Source organism: Aaosphaeria arxii, assembly GCF_010015735.1.
Source record: "Aaosphaeria arxii CBS 175.79 unplaced genomic scaffold BU24scaffold_11, whole genome shotgun sequence".
Taxonomy (NCBI): domain Eukaryota; kingdom Fungi; phylum Ascomycota; class Dothideomycetes; order Pleosporales; genus Aaosphaeria; species Aaosphaeria arxii.
The window spans coordinates 62,608-76,941 of record NW_022983484.1 but is presented as its reverse complement, the minus strand read 5'-3'; the positions used below and the strand labels follow the sequence as shown (position 1 = coordinate 76,941).

At 49.0% G+C, this 14,334-nt stretch overlaps 6 protein-coding genes across 6 annotated transcripts; 3 read left to right on the top strand and 3 right to left on the bottom strand.

Annotated features, from left to right (window-relative positions):
- Positions 1-344: 344 nt before the first annotated feature.
- BU24DRAFT_427420 (uncharacterized protein) lies at positions 345-1,347 on the bottom strand. The gene has a single exon (XM_033529225.1). The coding sequence runs from the start codon at positions 1,222-1,224 to the stop codon at positions 517-519; it is 708 nt and encodes a 235-aa protein (XP_033378631.1). The 5' UTR covers positions 1,225-1,347; the 3' UTR covers positions 345-516.
- A 1,040-nt stretch (positions 1,348-2,387) lies between these two features.
- BU24DRAFT_378173 (MFS general substrate transporter) lies at positions 2,388-4,478 on the bottom strand. Its single transcript, XM_033524662.1, has 3 exons — positions 3,763-4,478; positions 3,354-3,697; positions 2,388-3,294 (listed from the first exon to the last, which is right to left on the bottom strand). The coding sequence occupies exons 1-3, from the start codon at positions 4,229-4,231 to the stop codon at positions 2,629-2,631; spliced, it is 1,479 nt and encodes a 492-aa protein (XP_033378630.1). The 5' UTR covers positions 4,232-4,478; the 3' UTR covers positions 2,388-2,628.
- Positions 4,479-5,066: 588 nt separating this feature from the next.
- Positions 5,067-8,536, bottom strand: BU24DRAFT_399511 (uncharacterized protein). The gene is made up of 3 exons (XM_033525413.1): positions 7,471-8,536; positions 6,783-7,409; positions 5,067-6,733 (listed from the first exon to the last, which is right to left on the bottom strand). Exons 1-3 carry the CDS (start codon positions 8,148-8,150, stop codon positions 5,482-5,484), a joined length of 2,559 nt encoding a protein of 852 aa, XP_033378629.1. The 5' UTR covers positions 8,151-8,536; the 3' UTR covers positions 5,067-5,481.
- Positions 8,537-9,199: 663 nt separating this feature from the next.
- Positions 9,200-10,992, top strand: BU24DRAFT_55203 (saccharopine dehydrogenase). The gene is made up of 2 exons (XM_033534382.1): positions 9,200-10,144; positions 10,207-10,992. Exons 1-2 carry the CDS (start codon positions 9,686-9,688, stop codon positions 10,909-10,911), a joined length of 1,164 nt encoding a protein of 387 aa, XP_033378628.1. The 5' UTR covers positions 9,200-9,685; the 3' UTR covers positions 10,912-10,992.
- Positions 10,993-11,332: 340 nt separating this feature from the next.
- BU24DRAFT_427415 (DUF336-domain-containing protein) lies at positions 11,333-12,380 on the top strand. Its single transcript, XM_033529224.1, has one exon. It carries the CDS (start codon positions 11,518-11,520, stop codon positions 11,962-11,964), a length of 447 nt encoding a protein of 148 aa, XP_033378627.1. The 5' UTR covers positions 11,333-11,517; the 3' UTR covers positions 11,965-12,380.
- Positions 12,381-12,536: 156 nt separating this feature from the next.
- Positions 12,537-14,331, top strand: BU24DRAFT_399504 (glycoside hydrolase family 71 protein). Its single transcript, XM_033525412.1, has 4 exons — positions 12,537-12,773; positions 12,821-13,414; positions 13,469-14,072; positions 14,125-14,331. The coding sequence occupies exons 1-4, from the start codon at positions 12,648-12,650 to the stop codon at positions 14,250-14,252; spliced, it is 1,452 nt and encodes a 483-aa protein (XP_033378626.1). The 5' UTR covers positions 12,537-12,647; the 3' UTR covers positions 14,253-14,331.
- The last annotated feature ends 3 nt before the right edge of the window (positions 14,332-14,334 follow it).

Sequence of the window (14,334 nt, the reverse complement as noted above, 5' to 3'; positions counted from 1 at the left end):
AACCCCCAGTGCACGTTCAAAAGCCTTCATACTACCAGGTTGGCTAGATGCTGATCCTGAAGACAGCTCATTGAACTTGTACCGATAGTTTTGATGGGTATTCGCACACAAGCGCTCAGCTAAAGAGACTGTTGGTCATGAAAAGTTGAGAATTTGAACAGGTGATATTTTGTATCTGGCAAGCATTATAATCTCTCAGCATCGAACTTTTCTCATTCGAAGACAGAATTTGTCAGAATGCAAGTCATAAGTCACTCCGTTGATCGAATTTGGGCACAATGGCTGGTAGCCACTTTGTAAAGTAACAAATGGGGACGATTGAACTTCTATCGCGTTTAGCAACTGAATTTGAGCCATCCCCTCAAGAAGAACTTATGCCATGTATATAAAAAAAGTTAATTAGTATGGTAGTTTGTCGTTATTAACGAGAATGCAGTCGTATTACCTCCGATATGCAAGCCTTTCCAACGACAATAGAACCCTACTCGCTCGCTATAGCAACAAACCCCTTCGCTCTCAAAGCTTACTTGAGGAATTTGTATTTGGACTCTCTTTCCAAATTCCAACAAGCCCATCCTTGCTCTGGCCCAGAACTGGGTCGCGTTTGGGTTTGGGGACCCTCCACACTTCTCGATACCTTCCTTCATGATCGCCACCAACCCGAAAGTCCCATTCGTTTCCCACCGGATACGCACCCATCATCATAAACTCGCCCTCGATAGCAATCCCTTCGAAGAACTTCCTTGCTTTTCGAGTATCTTTGATCAAAGTCCCGTCGTCTTCCTTGGATTCATGGAATTTGAGAGTTTCAGCGTCCGGTCGCGGGGCGTATGTTTTATGTGCTACACCCGCGGGCAGGATGAAAACATCGCCTAAAGATGCCTGCACTTCTATCGCGCCGTCCTCGTAACCATGGCCGTGGGTATGTTCTTCTTCATCGGAGGTGGTATCTGCAACTCCGAATCGAAGCGTTGCTCCGTTGCCAGATATCACGGCCATGCATTCGTGTGCTGCAGAGTGGTAATGAGATAGTTGTGTACGCCCGTAGCGAGCTATCCATTGTGACTGCCAGCCATTGCTGGCGAATAGATCGTAGATGGTGGTAGGATTGAAGTCCTTAGCGCTAACTTCCGAAAGAAGTAACTTTGGATAGTGAATGAGGAGATGGGGTGAATTGGGCATAAGCTTGGTAGGTGGGATCGTGTAAGTTCGAACCTGGACCATATTTGCGATTTGTCACAACAGGATAATAGTTACAATTCCTCCTAAGGTGAGGCTTCAAGCAGTGTGGTAAATTCGATTGCACAGTGTTTGTAAAGAACATGGCGCAAGTTGCGTCACTTGACGTATATCAGTCGTAACGATATCGAAAACGGCATCGGATGGGAAGCCGTAGTCTGTTGCGCTAATACGCCACTCCAGCAGTTCTCCGCATAGATATGGGGAAACATGGCCTATTTTGGTCATACTACGAGACAAAAGCTTGGAGCGTGGAGGGGAAACTGCTATATCGGACATGCATCATTGGCCAGTCTTCGCATTGGAAATCATATTCCGAAGTCATCGAGCAAAAGTTATTGTGGTATAATCGAGGGTTACTGTCTGTTGGCTGCTGTATTTGAGGTTGTCTTTGTGCTGGTCATTGAGTATTGAACATGTTGCTCCGTTGCGCCAATCAGAACCAACTCCGCAATCTCGGAGTAAAAACCACAAGCTTTTGCTCTTTCTTGCCCATTCATTGTAGTTGCACGGACGAGAATTTCGGAATTTATGTGCCGACAACGGCCGAGCGTACCATAGTCGTGTTTATACTGTCGGCTGTACTCAAGATCTTATCATACTCATAGAGTTTGTAGGTTATGGTTCCAAGATAACGCCCAACGTGGCTAACTGATGGACGGCAACGCAGCCATCCTAATGGTACTCGTAAGCTACCACTCTACTCCAGGCGGCTTTTATGAAGCAATGTCAATCTCATCATTGGATTCTTTTCGTCGAAGTAACAATTTATCGGGGTGACCTAATGGTTGCTTGACCTATGTCCAAGCTGCCATGCGTATCTGCAATACTATTCCAAATAACGGTGAATTTTAGAATCGTTTGGCTATCCCCACGTTGCAAAAGTCTGCAAAACCAACGTAGCAACTATGATTCCCATCTCCATGGTAAGTAGTATCGATTTTGCAGGCTTTGCACTGGCGATGTTCTCGGGAAACCAAGCTACCATGGCTCCAGGAGCTCTAGACTTAATAGCAACAAGAGGGGCCAACACACGAATGGATAAGGCACGGATATTGTTGAAAACAGTTGAGAATAACATGAGAGTCAGATTGAGTGGTCTGCGAAGCACATTGGGCGAGAACGTTGCTGGAAAAAGTGACTTTGATCACATGTTCAATCCACCATGAGGATCACCGGCATAGGCAGAAGCCATAACTAACAATATTGGGCTTACAAGAACAATAGATAGGTAAAAGAAATTGTAACCAAGTCAGGTATCAGGCATGTAGTTTTGCAAAACAGACCAGTTTCGTAGCGATCCAATCGACAGTTTGCAGCAGTCATTTCGGATATATACGAACATTGTAGCATAATTTAGTCCATGCATGGATCAGCAGCATTCGTGATTCAAGCTCTGATGTCTTCCACGTTCCTCCCGGCCCCTTTCTCCAGATCTTCATGTTGCTCTGCTTGTAACTTCCGCTCCATTGCGTTCTGGCCCGTTGCCTCGGCCATATCGGAATCAGCAGCAACATCGAAGTTCCTACCACGGTACTCGGGTCCCATAATGGTAAGCAAGATTACATAGGCGTAAACACATCCCATGAAGATACAGATTACCTTTCCATATTGGTACCTTGGAACCTTGCCCTTTTTTGGAAGCGGGAACCTTTCGCCAATGGTCGCCTCGATGGTCGAACTAGCTGAACTGACCAAATTACCGAGCTGGTAACTGGTGCCCACGACGAATGTTCTGAAACTTCCCGGGCTCAATTCCATAAGATGAATAGGGATCACACCCCATGCGCCTTGAACACAGAATTGTTCGAAGAAGGCTGGAGCGATCACCTTCTCATTGGACACGAAGGTATAAGGGTAGAGCAAAGCACCACCGATAATGCAGACGAAGACAATGCTGAAGCGGCGACCAAAGATGGAAGAACAATATCCAATGACCGTACCTCCTGTCATGGCGCCTAGATTCGCGACGACTTGAGTGACTGTGACAGCGTTTGGGGAGAAATTGTATTGGTTGGTGAGCATTGTTGGATAAAGATCCTGCGAACCGTGGGACTGTAAGATCTTTAGTTCATATTCACTTCAGATTACAAAACGTCCATTATTATTCTTACCATGAAATTGAAGCCAGCCATAAGCAACACCATGTATATGAGAAGAAGCCAATGTTTCTTGAGTGCAACCTTGCCTTCCTGAACGAAGACCTTTGCGGCATTAGGCGTTGCCTCTCGGATCCGCTGGCGTTCTTGGTAAGCTTGTGTCTCAGGAAGACACAGCCGGAAGATGATGATCAGTACAGGGGGACCAGCACCGAACCAGAAGAGGGGCCTCCAGCCATGGCCAACTGTGTTGACAAAGGCTCTGGCAAACACAGTAGCTAGGAGATAACCGAATGCATAGCCTTGTTGTAGCATGCCAGAGATAATTCCTCGTGCGGCTTCTGGACAGTCCTCTAGGGCTATTCGCAAATCCGTGTTAGCGAGCAGAACGTGGGGCTCGAAACGTGGGTTTGGCTTGACTTACCAGTTGCGGCAGCATTACCATAAAGACCGCCCATGGCGATACCGAAAAGGGCCCGCACACCAAGGAAAGCTTCGTAGGTCGTGCAAAATCCAGTGCCCAATTCCAAAACAATGAACAGGATGTTGTTGATAATGAAAGGCCATTTACGACCATAGCGATCTGCCGCGATACCAAAGATGATTGCACCGACTGATCTGAGCATCAAGACGAGGGTGATGCCCCAAGTTATGTCAGCCTTTGTCTTACCAAATGTCTCGGCCAGGTCTTCGACTGTCAAGGAGACAGTGAAGAAGTCAAAGGCGTCCCAGGACCAAGCGCAAAAGGCGACGAGGAAGAACATCCATTGTTGGAAATTAAGAAGTGTGAGAGTTTTAAAGGGGTTTGGTTGGCGGTCGAAGGTAGGTTTCAAGGAAGGCAGACGTGTGGCAAGGTATCGGCCCACAGACATCTTACTATCTTGTGTTTCCATGGAGGCGGAAGGACAGTGAAAATCAGCCCAGTGATACAAAGAAAGGACAAATGGTACTCGAGTTTCAATATGTATAGGACTGAAGAGGACAGAGCCAGCCTCAAGTTCTAAAGCGAGCGTAACATTCCTCTTTTAAATGGCCGCACTAGATATATGATCTTCCACATCTCCTTCTAGAACGGCACAAGCTCATTGTGCAAAGTGAGCAGCACCATAACTCGTGACATTCATCCGACCAATCCGAAAGTAGTTTGTATGTTGGAGTAGTCCAGTGGTCTCAATCTGCCTCTCTCCCTGGGATAGACCGAAATCATTGCTATGGGGCCCCGTTTCGGTGGCTGCAGCTAAGCGTTCACAAGACATTCTAAACCACTTCAAGCATCAAACCAATTTCTAGCCAAGCAGCAATAAGCGTTGCTGGGCACGCGAGATCAGCGCTCATACGAGGCCCTCCCTTGTCGACATGCTGGCAGCACGCATAACCTTGCCAATGAGAGTCCCCATGAGACGCCATGAAGCGTTGATCAGTCGTCATCGACCTAACCATGGGGCAATACCAACACTCCATTACGAAGCACCGAATCCATGCTTCCTCAACGATACGGCGTCCTTTTTTTTATTCATGCACGACGGAAATGTTTGTAAAATCTAGCGCATTCAATAGACAACAGCTTGTTCTCGTGCCAGTTGCCGGGCTTGCCGTTCTGCTGCTGCAAAAGAACGCTGGAAAATTTGAGGTACGCTATCTCTGCTAATTCCATATGCCACAATCTCAAGCCACTTTCTTTATCTACAACTGAACTAGGTGAATTTACCACTAGTCCTTGTCCTCAAGCTTGGAAATACGAAGGTGAATCGCCGAAAATATATCCGATAACCCCCGTGGGGAAGGCTGCTTTGCACGGCGAACATGGCGCATGCGTTGCGGGTAACTATGCTGAAGGGCGACAAAGGATGGCGCGGGCGACTCATCTCCTACTCGAGGCATTCATTTCACACCACCTCTTCGAGCAAGCAAGACGTGATAATAATGCGTTTTCCACCGTGGGTAACTACGTAGAGCCAGAAATGTTAAAGTAACCTGTGGCGAACAGATAGCTTAACGTGACCACTGAGCCCGTTATGAGATTTTTGAACACTCCGTGCAGCTTGGTAGATGCCGCTAGGGTTCGTGCAGTTTGAAATTACACACAATGCTTCTAAATGTTTGAATCATTTGATGACCATTTATTGACAATCCCTTTGTGCCTTTATGCTATTATGCTGTTGGCCTCGCTCTGTAGCGACTCCGTAAGCCTCTCAAGCTCTGTCATTCTCAGAGCCTCCTCGACGCTGTGCACAAAATGCCGGCGTCCACCGCACATTTCGACTATTCCGCTGGTTTCAAACAACTTATAGACTGGGGATCGCTCGTTCGGTACTCTACAGAAGAACACTTTGACCCCTCGTGCCACATAACCAGCCACGATTTCTGACAGCACTTGGGCGCCAGCGCCGTCCAACGAGGTGACGCCATGAACGTCGAAGATGATATTCTTGTTGTGCTCCCTCCGCCTCACTCTTGGCAGAGCAGGATGAGCCGCGTTCGTGCCATGGTCTTCTAGGCGCTTGAGCCGGTTCCGTAGCTCGCCGGTGTTGCCAAAGTAGAGCGGCTCTGGAATCTTGACTATCATGCAGCCTTCGATGAACTCCAGATTCTCTGGATCTAATTCTGCGTTGGCGAATTTGTCCGTCGTCCCAGGAACACGGCCAAGAATTTGGATGCGAGGACGAGTCGAGTGTCGAATAAGACGAAGAATTGACAGGCCCATGCCAACTGCAATCCCACGTTTCAGATCCCAGAAGATGGTGACCAAAAAAATGACAAACATCAGGAACATTTCACTCCAACCCCGGATGTTCCAGAAAAACTTAATGTCGTGTGGTGCCTCCTCGACTAGGGAGTATGCCACAACAGATACCATGGAGCAAAGGACTCCTTTCGGAAGGTAGTAGAAGAAGGGCAACAGGAAGTAGGTGCACAGAATAGTGATGATTGAGAGCAAAATTGAACTCATCGGTGTCAGACCGCCGGTCGAAGCATTGACCTTGGAACGCCCATAACCGCCGAATGCTGGAAGGGCCATGAAGAGACCGCCTGTGATGTTTGCGGTTCCAAGGGCTATGAGCTCGCGATTTGCGCTGATTTGCATCTGTACGCCATCTTGCGCCCTGTCACCGCTTCCAAGTGATTTTGCAGCGACGGAAGACTCGAAGAATCCAAGAAGTGCTATGATGAGAGCCGTGTTGACTGCATCCGACGCATACTTGAGATGCGAGGCCTCGAATGGGAAATGGATCGAGAAGATGCGCCCACTTGAATGGACATTGCCCAGAATGGCAAGACCATGTTGATCCCACTGGAACTTCCAAGCCAGGATAGCCGAAAGAACGACGACAACGAATCGGTCGGGTATGTAAGCAACGGCTGGGTAACGAGATTGTAATCGCTTCTTGAGTTCCCTATATGTGGTTAGTCCATTGCATCGTCCTGTTGTTTTCGCTGATGTACCTGAAGAACATGATGATACCGAAAGATCCAAAGGATACTGCAGTGGTGAGGCCGTGGGCATTGCCAACATTGCGGACGAGGAACACTATTTTATCAAGACAGCTTCCGTGCGAAACTTCATCTGCAGCTCGTCTTGCTAGCCCCATTTCGGGGATCAACTGATCCACGAAGATGACAATACCAATAGCGCTGATGAATCCGCGTAAGAAGGGGCGACTAAGGATATTGTCGAGAAAGCCGAGTCGAAATAAGCCAGCAATGAAGATGAATGTGCCTGCCATGCATGTGACTATACCAGCGATCTCTGCATTCAGCTGTCCGTCTTGATCGGCCGCTGTACCCCGTTTGATATTTTCCCTGACTACCTCGCCGGTCAAGAGCGATCCAGGCGCTTCCGGTCCTACAACCATCTGTGGGCACGAACCCAGTATGCCATAAATAAGCGGATTGATTGCGAATGCGTACAGGCCATTGATTGGTGGGACGTGAGCCAGGTTGGAGGCATATGACAAAGCCATGGGAATGTAGAAGGATGCCATGGTAATAGCTGCAATCAAATCGCCTTTAAAGTATCTCCATTTGTACTGCTGCGCCCAGTTGATCACAGGTATGTAATATGCCAAATACCTAAACAGTCAGCATGTCCCAGAGTGGACAATGAATGGCGCATGAGAAAGATTGTACTCACATCAACCTGCGATTTTTGATGCCATGACTCTCGGCGAGATGGCGGGTCGTGCTCTTCTGATTGCCGCTGCCACCGCCCAGAACGCCGTCTATAAATGTATCTCCCAAGAGGGCCTGCGTCGCGTCTGCACTCTCTCCTTCCCCCGGGGACGCGCCAGGATATCGACCACCAAAGCCCAGTTGGTAAGCGGTAGAGGAAGTGGTGCCATAGCTCCTCGAGGACCACGGTCTTGGTGACATTGTGCCATGATCACAATTTTCACTCCCGCAGCCTGATGCTGCATCCCAATTCTGGTGACTCAACAATCGAGAGCGAACGGTGGGTTCCAAGTCTAGATCGGCGAGGCCAGCTTGATGCCTTGGGTCGGAAATTTGGTCGTTGGAATGCACGGAAGCATGATCGGGGGCTGGCAGTATGCCATCGTTGGAGATTTCGACGTCTGGGTGAGCAGAGCCACCGTCGGCATGGGAATCGCGGTGGTGGTGAGGTGGAGGTTGTGACATTGTGTTCTCTGGAGAGATAGACCCTGAAGCCTCAGAAGGAACATGAACGTTCCTCAGCTGGCTTGGGGTGAGTGGTGCATGGGCGTCGTGCCGTACGCTGTTGGAGGAGGAGGTGCGGATATGAGGAGGTCGATCGGCTGGGCGCGATGACGTTCCCGAGTCCTTCTTTGGGGGCATTCTTGCCGCGGTACTGCCTTGCTATGTGGTGGAATAGCTGGACAGTACATACAACAATGTCTTTTGCAATGAATCTATAGTTGGTATATGTGGTTTTGCGAAGATGCGAGTGCGTGGACGTGTATATGTAGAACGTGGGTTTCGGGTTGGAGTGTATTAACCGTTGGATTGGAAGAAGTGCAGATGGGATGAGAGCAGGAGGAGAGGAAGAAGAGGAAGATCAGGCAGGTTGAAGAAAACAAACATAACGCAGCTGGTTAGACGACTCGTATTCCCAAAAGTAGCTGGGGCGAAGACGGGCGACGTCGCATAACTATCAGGAAGATTTGGATTAGGTGTTTAGAACTTGAGTGTGTGGGAGTTGGGCGAGTGCAATTGTACTGTGTAGTGTAGTGTAGGGTAGGTACATGAGTAACGTAGCTAGCACAACTAACCGCGAAGTACCTATAGGTACTTACCACGGCTGCACGCCTACCTAGGCACAGCTACAGTACATACGCAGTACGTAACTATCTACACCTGACTATGCTTTACCCAGTTAGTCGTGTCTTGTCTTTGTGTCTTTCCCTTTCCACGTGCCTCCCGACTGTATGTAGAGTATGTGCAGTTATTACAGGCTCCTCACGAGCTGTGTCAAGCTTGCAATTAATAATCGCCCCGAACAGGAGTGGACCCAGTATCTACACAGTATTCCCATAGCATAGGAGCAGTTCGACCCATTCAATATTGATTGGTCCATGTTTTTGGTTGTATGGTTGACTCGGAGTATGCATGTAGGTAACTACCAGCTACCTATCCTACGAGTATCTTCTAAGGAACTACTCCGTACTTGCTATATACCTAGTACATCATTACCTTGTTGCCACTCGTATTTTACTCCGTACTGTGTGTGCATGTATATACCTAGGTATGTAGATACTGTCACACTGTACATACCTACATGACTGTTAACTAGGTGTGTATCGGATAAGAACCTGGGCGGTAACTCTGACGGTGACGGGCGGTGAAGAAAAACTGCCCGGCAGAAAAAATGGGTCAAAAGCTATCGTCCGGAGTAATTGCGAGGTATCAACAGATGATCAGATGGTCAAGGTTAGGTAGACATTACCTGGTATTTCACTATGTTTATTCGTAGATTGATTGATTATTTAATTCCGAAGCTAAGTAGCTACGGAATAACTAGATGTCTACCATCGAAATACTACGTGTGTAGTCAGTAGTTAGTCACATTCTCTCGTAGTTACTATCAGTATCATCATCGACAACGGCGGCGATGGCGGAGGTGCTGGCGGTGGTGCTATGTAGAGTCATCAATATCAGCCTTTTCCCACTCAACACCATCCCCTCCCTTCCTTTACTACTTAACCCTCAATCCCTCAATCCTCAATCCAATCCTCAATCATTCAACATCTCTCATATCACAAATCCTTCTCGCCGTACTTACTTGTTCAATTGAACATCTCTTACCGTTCCTCCTCCCCCACATCCCCGCAATCGCAGTTGCAACCGTAGTCGCAGTCGCAATCGCAACCGCAATGGCTCTCCCCACCCTCCACGCCCGCGCTGAGGCCAAGCTCTACGAGCACCGTTCTTGCCTCACTCCCACCACTGCCAAAGCTCTCATCGATGCAGGATACCCGGTGCTGATCGAGCGGAGCTCCAAGGATCCAAACTTTTCGCGCATTTTCAACGACAACGAATATGAAGCCGTGGGTGCTACCCTTATCGACGAAGGCTCCTGGGAGACCGCCCCCACCGACCGCATCATCATCGGCCTCAAGGAATTGCCAGATGGCGATTCACCCCTCAAGCATACATTTATCCACTTCGCACATTGCTACAAGCAGCAAGGCGGATGGGAGCAGGTCTTGGCTAGATTCCCCCGCGGTGGAGGAACGCTCTACGACCTCGAGTTTCTACAGGATTCTACGGGTAGGAGAGTAGCTGCCTTTGGCTACCACGCTGGCTTTGCTGGTGCTGCCCTGGCCATCAAGGTGAGTTCTTCCCCTCTAGTCCCCTCTCCTCCGCCGCAAAACCACTGACCCGCTGTGTGTAGACCTGGGCATGGCAGTTGACCCATCCCAACGGCGAACCTCTCCCTGGCATCGAATCATTCACGGACGGGCGCGGATATTACAACAACGAAGATGAGTTGATCGCACAGCTTAAGGACGATGTCGCGGCCGGTGAGAAGGTCGCTGGACACAGGCCCACCAGTCTCGTGTTGGGCGCTCTGGGACGCTGCGGTTCTGGTGCCGTCGACCTGCTTGAGAAGGTTGGCTGTGCAGAGATCAAGAAATGGGATCTCGCCGAGACGTCTGAACGATCAGGTCCCTATGCCGAGATCATCGAGTCTGACATCTTCGTGAATTGCATCTACCTGTCCAAGCCTATCCCTCCTTTTGTAGACTTGGAGAGCCTCAAGTCGCCGAACCGCAAGCTTAGTGTGGTGTGCGACGTGAGTTGCGATACCACGAACCCCCACAACCCCATCCCCATCTACAACATCAATACCACTTTCGACAAGCCTACCGTCGAGGTGCCCGTAGAGGGCAATGGACCTAGACTAGCCGTCATTTCCATTGATCACCTTCCCTCTGCCCTTCCCCGAGAATCATCAGAGGCATTTAGTTCCAATCTCCTTCCCAGCCTACTTGCGCTGAAGGACAGACAGAGCACACCTGTCTGGCAGGGTGCCGAGAAGCTCTTCAAGGACAAGGCCGCAACCCTTCCAGGCGGTGTCCCCGCCAAGGAAGTCTAATTGCCAACATGCTGCCGTGCTGACCGCAGATGGTGGCATGTATTTGACTATCGAGCGCTGTCTAGAACTACCTTTGGAAAAGGTAATGCAGTAATATGATAAATGATATCTAGTGGCGTATGAGCTTCCAAGCTCATTACTCGCTGCCAACAAAAATTATTTCACACTACCATACGATCCGTTTGGTATAAGAGGGATGCAAATTCGATAGATAAATCTACATGGGATAGATGCAAATACATCAACCAGTACTTATTAAAAAGATGACCTTGAATAATTTGCCCATACTTCCTTGAAAAGTCCTGTCCAATGGGCAACGTGTTTCGCCGATCGGAGAAGGCTAACCCAGAATTTGACAAGCTCCAATGAAGAAGAGGGTCGTCATGCTTGTCTACCTCGGAATGCCTTCACTATCCGGCACTAAACAATCATCAATCATACTATAACGACTCCGTATAATAGAATAAATGATCTTGCTCGTCACTTGTTCTCACATCTTCACTGAACAGAACGAATTTTCAGATCCCATTTACCGCCTTGTTCCTGCATACATTTCCCCTTGTCAGTTTCGTTGATCACTGAACCATCGGTCCCCTTCACACCACCATGTCTATCAAAACCCAGCCTGTATTGACCCTTGAGGGCGCCCGCACAGCGCTGGCCGCCGCAGAAGCTCGCGCAAAGGAGATAAATGTCCCAATGAACATTGCCATTGTGGATAATGCCTGCCATCTGATCGCGTTTGCTCGTATGGAGGGTGCCAAAGTCACATCCATTAGCATTGCCATTGACAAGGCATTCACCGCGGCAGGCCACCGCGCGCCTACTTCCATCTACAAAGAGAACGTCTGGCCGGGAGGCCCTGCGTTCAGCATCTGGAACAGCAATGGCGGCCGCTTCACAACAATCGCCGGCGGTGTTCCCATTGTAAAGGATGGCGTTGTCCTTGGTGCAATCGGGTGCAGCACAGGCCTGCCCAGCCAGGACGAGGATGTCGCAACACGCGGAGTCGAGGCCGTCCAGAAGACATTTTCTACCAAAGCGAAGTTATAAAATATCCAGGCCTCGATAAGTCTTGCAATTGATCACGCAAGGCAAAAGAACAATCGGCATACAATCATCGGACCGAACACCATGGTTGCCTTGTAAACCAAAGGATTTTGATGCGAAGGGCAGCTTAACGAATAATCGATGAAATGAAATCCATTGGGAAATTGGAGAGTGGATAAGAAGGTTCAGAAACTCGTTGGTTTTTACTGTCTCCAGATATCATGCTTCTATACAGCACAGCACATAACACCACTGTAAACGCCCGTAATTGTATGGAGTAACAATATCTACATATCTATGATTATTGTGAGGGGCGATCCTCCGCAACAGAGGTTGAGCTAAACGCATACCCGCCTCGTATAGCGCAAATCAAGGCAATCTCCATACCGTGCACATGAAACGTTCGATCGCACAACGTCCAAAACTTGGTCGCATCGTCCAATGACATGCTTCGCAGCCAATTATTTCAACCCCATATCCTGATCTCACGCTCAGCCTCGTGGAGCCCATCGCCTCCTGTAACTAAATCGTGGCTCGTGTGGACGCCTCAACCTGAAGGAACACCCTTGCATGTTGACGTGTTGAAATCATTATATGCTCCCTTCAAAGTTGCGCTGATTCCGTGAAAATGCGGCATCCTTCACTTCCAGTCATTCCTTAAGCCATTAGTTCGCTTTCTTTCCGATATGCTTGTTTTCCATATCTTGGCCGCTGGGCTGCTGGCAGCCGTCGCGACTGCTGCTCCTTACGGTAGGCGAGTGATACCGAAGCAACGAAGTGCAGGCGAGCGTCTAGTTTTTGCACATTTTATGGCGAGTGTTTCCATGTTGTTTGCGAACTACAAGCTCATTAGAGATAGATGGGCATAGTTTCCAATCGCCAAAGCGCACTCGATTATGATTACGATATGAAGCTTGCGAAGGCCGCGGGCATCGACGCCTTTGCACTTAATATCGGCACAGATGATTATACCCAGACCCAGTTAGATCTAGCCTATGAAGCTGCTTCCCGGAATGATATGAAAGTGTTCATTTCCTTTGATTTCAATTGGTTCAAACCCACCAGCTCGGCCAGCGACGTGGGTAGTCTGATCAAATCCTATGGCAACAGGCCCGCGCAACTCAAAGTCGACGGCAAGGTTTTCGTCTCCTCATTCACCGGGGATGGCCTTGACGTTGGTCAGGTCCGTCAAACCGCAGGTGCAGACATTTACTTTGCTCCCAACTTTCATCCTGGACAGACGCCAGACGCTGGATCAATAGATGGAGCGCTGAATTGGATCGCCTGGGATAATGACGGCAACAATAAGGCGCCAAAGCCCGATCAAAATGTCACAGTCAGCCAAGGTGATCACACATATACAGCGTGGCTCGGATCGAAGGATTACATCGCCCCTGTTTCACCGTGGTTCTTCACCCACTACGGCCCTGAAGTGTCCTACAGCAAGAACTGGGTAAGTCAATCCTACCGTTTCGAGCCATTAATTCAAGCTCATCACGACATATAGGTGTTTCCTGGTGACCTACTTTGGTACAATCGATGGAACGAGCTTTTGGAACTGGGTCCAAGATTCGTCGAGATCATCACCTGGAACGATTACGGAGAGAGTCACTACATTGGCCCTTTGTCTAGCAAGCACACAGATGATGGGAACAGCAAATGGGTCAATAACATGCCTCACAATGGTTGGCTCGATATGGCGAAACCATTCATCGCTGCGTATAAGGCTGGTGATAAGTCACCCAACTCACACATCGTAGAAGATAAGCTTGTATACTGGTATCGACCGACACTGAAGAGCCTCAACTGTGATGCAACCGACACCACACTGGATGATGCGCCCAATCCGAACGGCAATTATTTTAAGGGCCGGCCTGACGGTTCAGATACCTTGGAGGATTCCGTATTCATTGTAGCCTTGCTCAAGGAGGCTGCCAGTGTCTCCACAAGCTCAGGCATCAACAACAAGACATTCGAAGCCCCGGCTGGTGCAAGCGTGTGGAAAGTGCCCATGGCAGTTGGCCAACAGAAATTTAGCATTCAACGAAACGGCAGCACAGTATGCGCCGCAACGAGCTTGAGGGACATCACAGATGTGTGCCCTTGTGGATGTACGTACTGTCTTGCAATCCCATATACACCCAACTTACTCATCCTTCACAGTATACAATTACAACGCCTATGTCGGAACAGTTCCAGCCGGCCAACCGGATGCCCTTGACGCAGATGGTCTTACCGGTCTAAAAGCTGGGCTGAAAGTGACCACTTGCTCTGCTGTGTCTTCTCGTTAAACCCTTTTGGTACATCCGGACAGGAAAGAGGGTTCTACGAAACGAATCAAAAACATACATTCTATAGCATATTGATAATGTC

Coding starts and splice junctions, on each gene's coding strand:
- BU24DRAFT_427420 (XM_033529225.1), bottom strand. CDS start 1,224: ATGGTCCAGGTTCGAACTTACACGATCCCACCTACCAAGCTTATGCCC.
- BU24DRAFT_378173 (XM_033524662.1), bottom strand. CDS start 4,231: ATGGAAACACAAGATAGTAAGATGTCTGTGGGCCGATACCTTGCCACA. Junction 3,698..3,762: donor TGGTAATGCTGCCGCAACTG/GTAAGTCAAGCC, acceptor ATTTGCGAATAG/CCCTAGAGGACTGTCCAGAA. Junction 3,295..3,353: donor TGGCTGGCTTCAATTTCATG/GTAAGAATAATA, acceptor AAGATCTTACAG/TCCCACGGTTCGCAGGATCT.
- BU24DRAFT_399511 (XM_033525413.1), bottom strand. CDS start 8,150: ATGCCCCCAAAGAAGGACTCGGGAACGTCATCGCGCCCAGCCGATCGA. Junction 7,410..7,470: donor ATCAAAAATCGCAGGTTGAT/GTGAGTACAATC, acceptor CTGACTGTTTAG/GTATTTGGCATATTACATAC. Junction 6,734..6,782: donor GGTATCATCATGTTCTTCAG/GTACATCAGCGA, acceptor AACCACATATAG/GGAACTCAAGAAGCGATTAC.
- BU24DRAFT_55203 (XM_033534382.1), top strand. CDS start 9,686: ATGGCTCTCCCCACCCTCCACGCCCGCGCTGAGGCCAAGCTCTACGAG. Junction 10,145..10,206: donor GTGCTGCCCTGGCCATCAAG/GTGAGTTCTTCC, acceptor CGCTGTGTGTAG/ACCTGGGCATGGCAGTTGAC.
- BU24DRAFT_427415 (XM_033529224.1), top strand. CDS start 11,518: ATGTCTATCAAAACCCAGCCTGTATTGACCCTTGAGGGCGCCCGCACA.
- BU24DRAFT_399504 (XM_033525412.1), top strand. CDS start 12,648: ATGCTTGTTTTCCATATCTTGGCCGCTGGGCTGCTGGCAGCCGTCGCG. Junction 12,774..12,820: donor TAGTTTTTGCACATTTTATG/GCGAGTGTTTCC, acceptor CATTAGAGATAG/ATGGGCATAGTTTCCAATCG. Junction 14,073..14,124: donor AGATGTGTGCCCTTGTGGAT/GTACGTACTGTC, acceptor CATCCTTCACAG/TATACAATTACAACGCCTAT.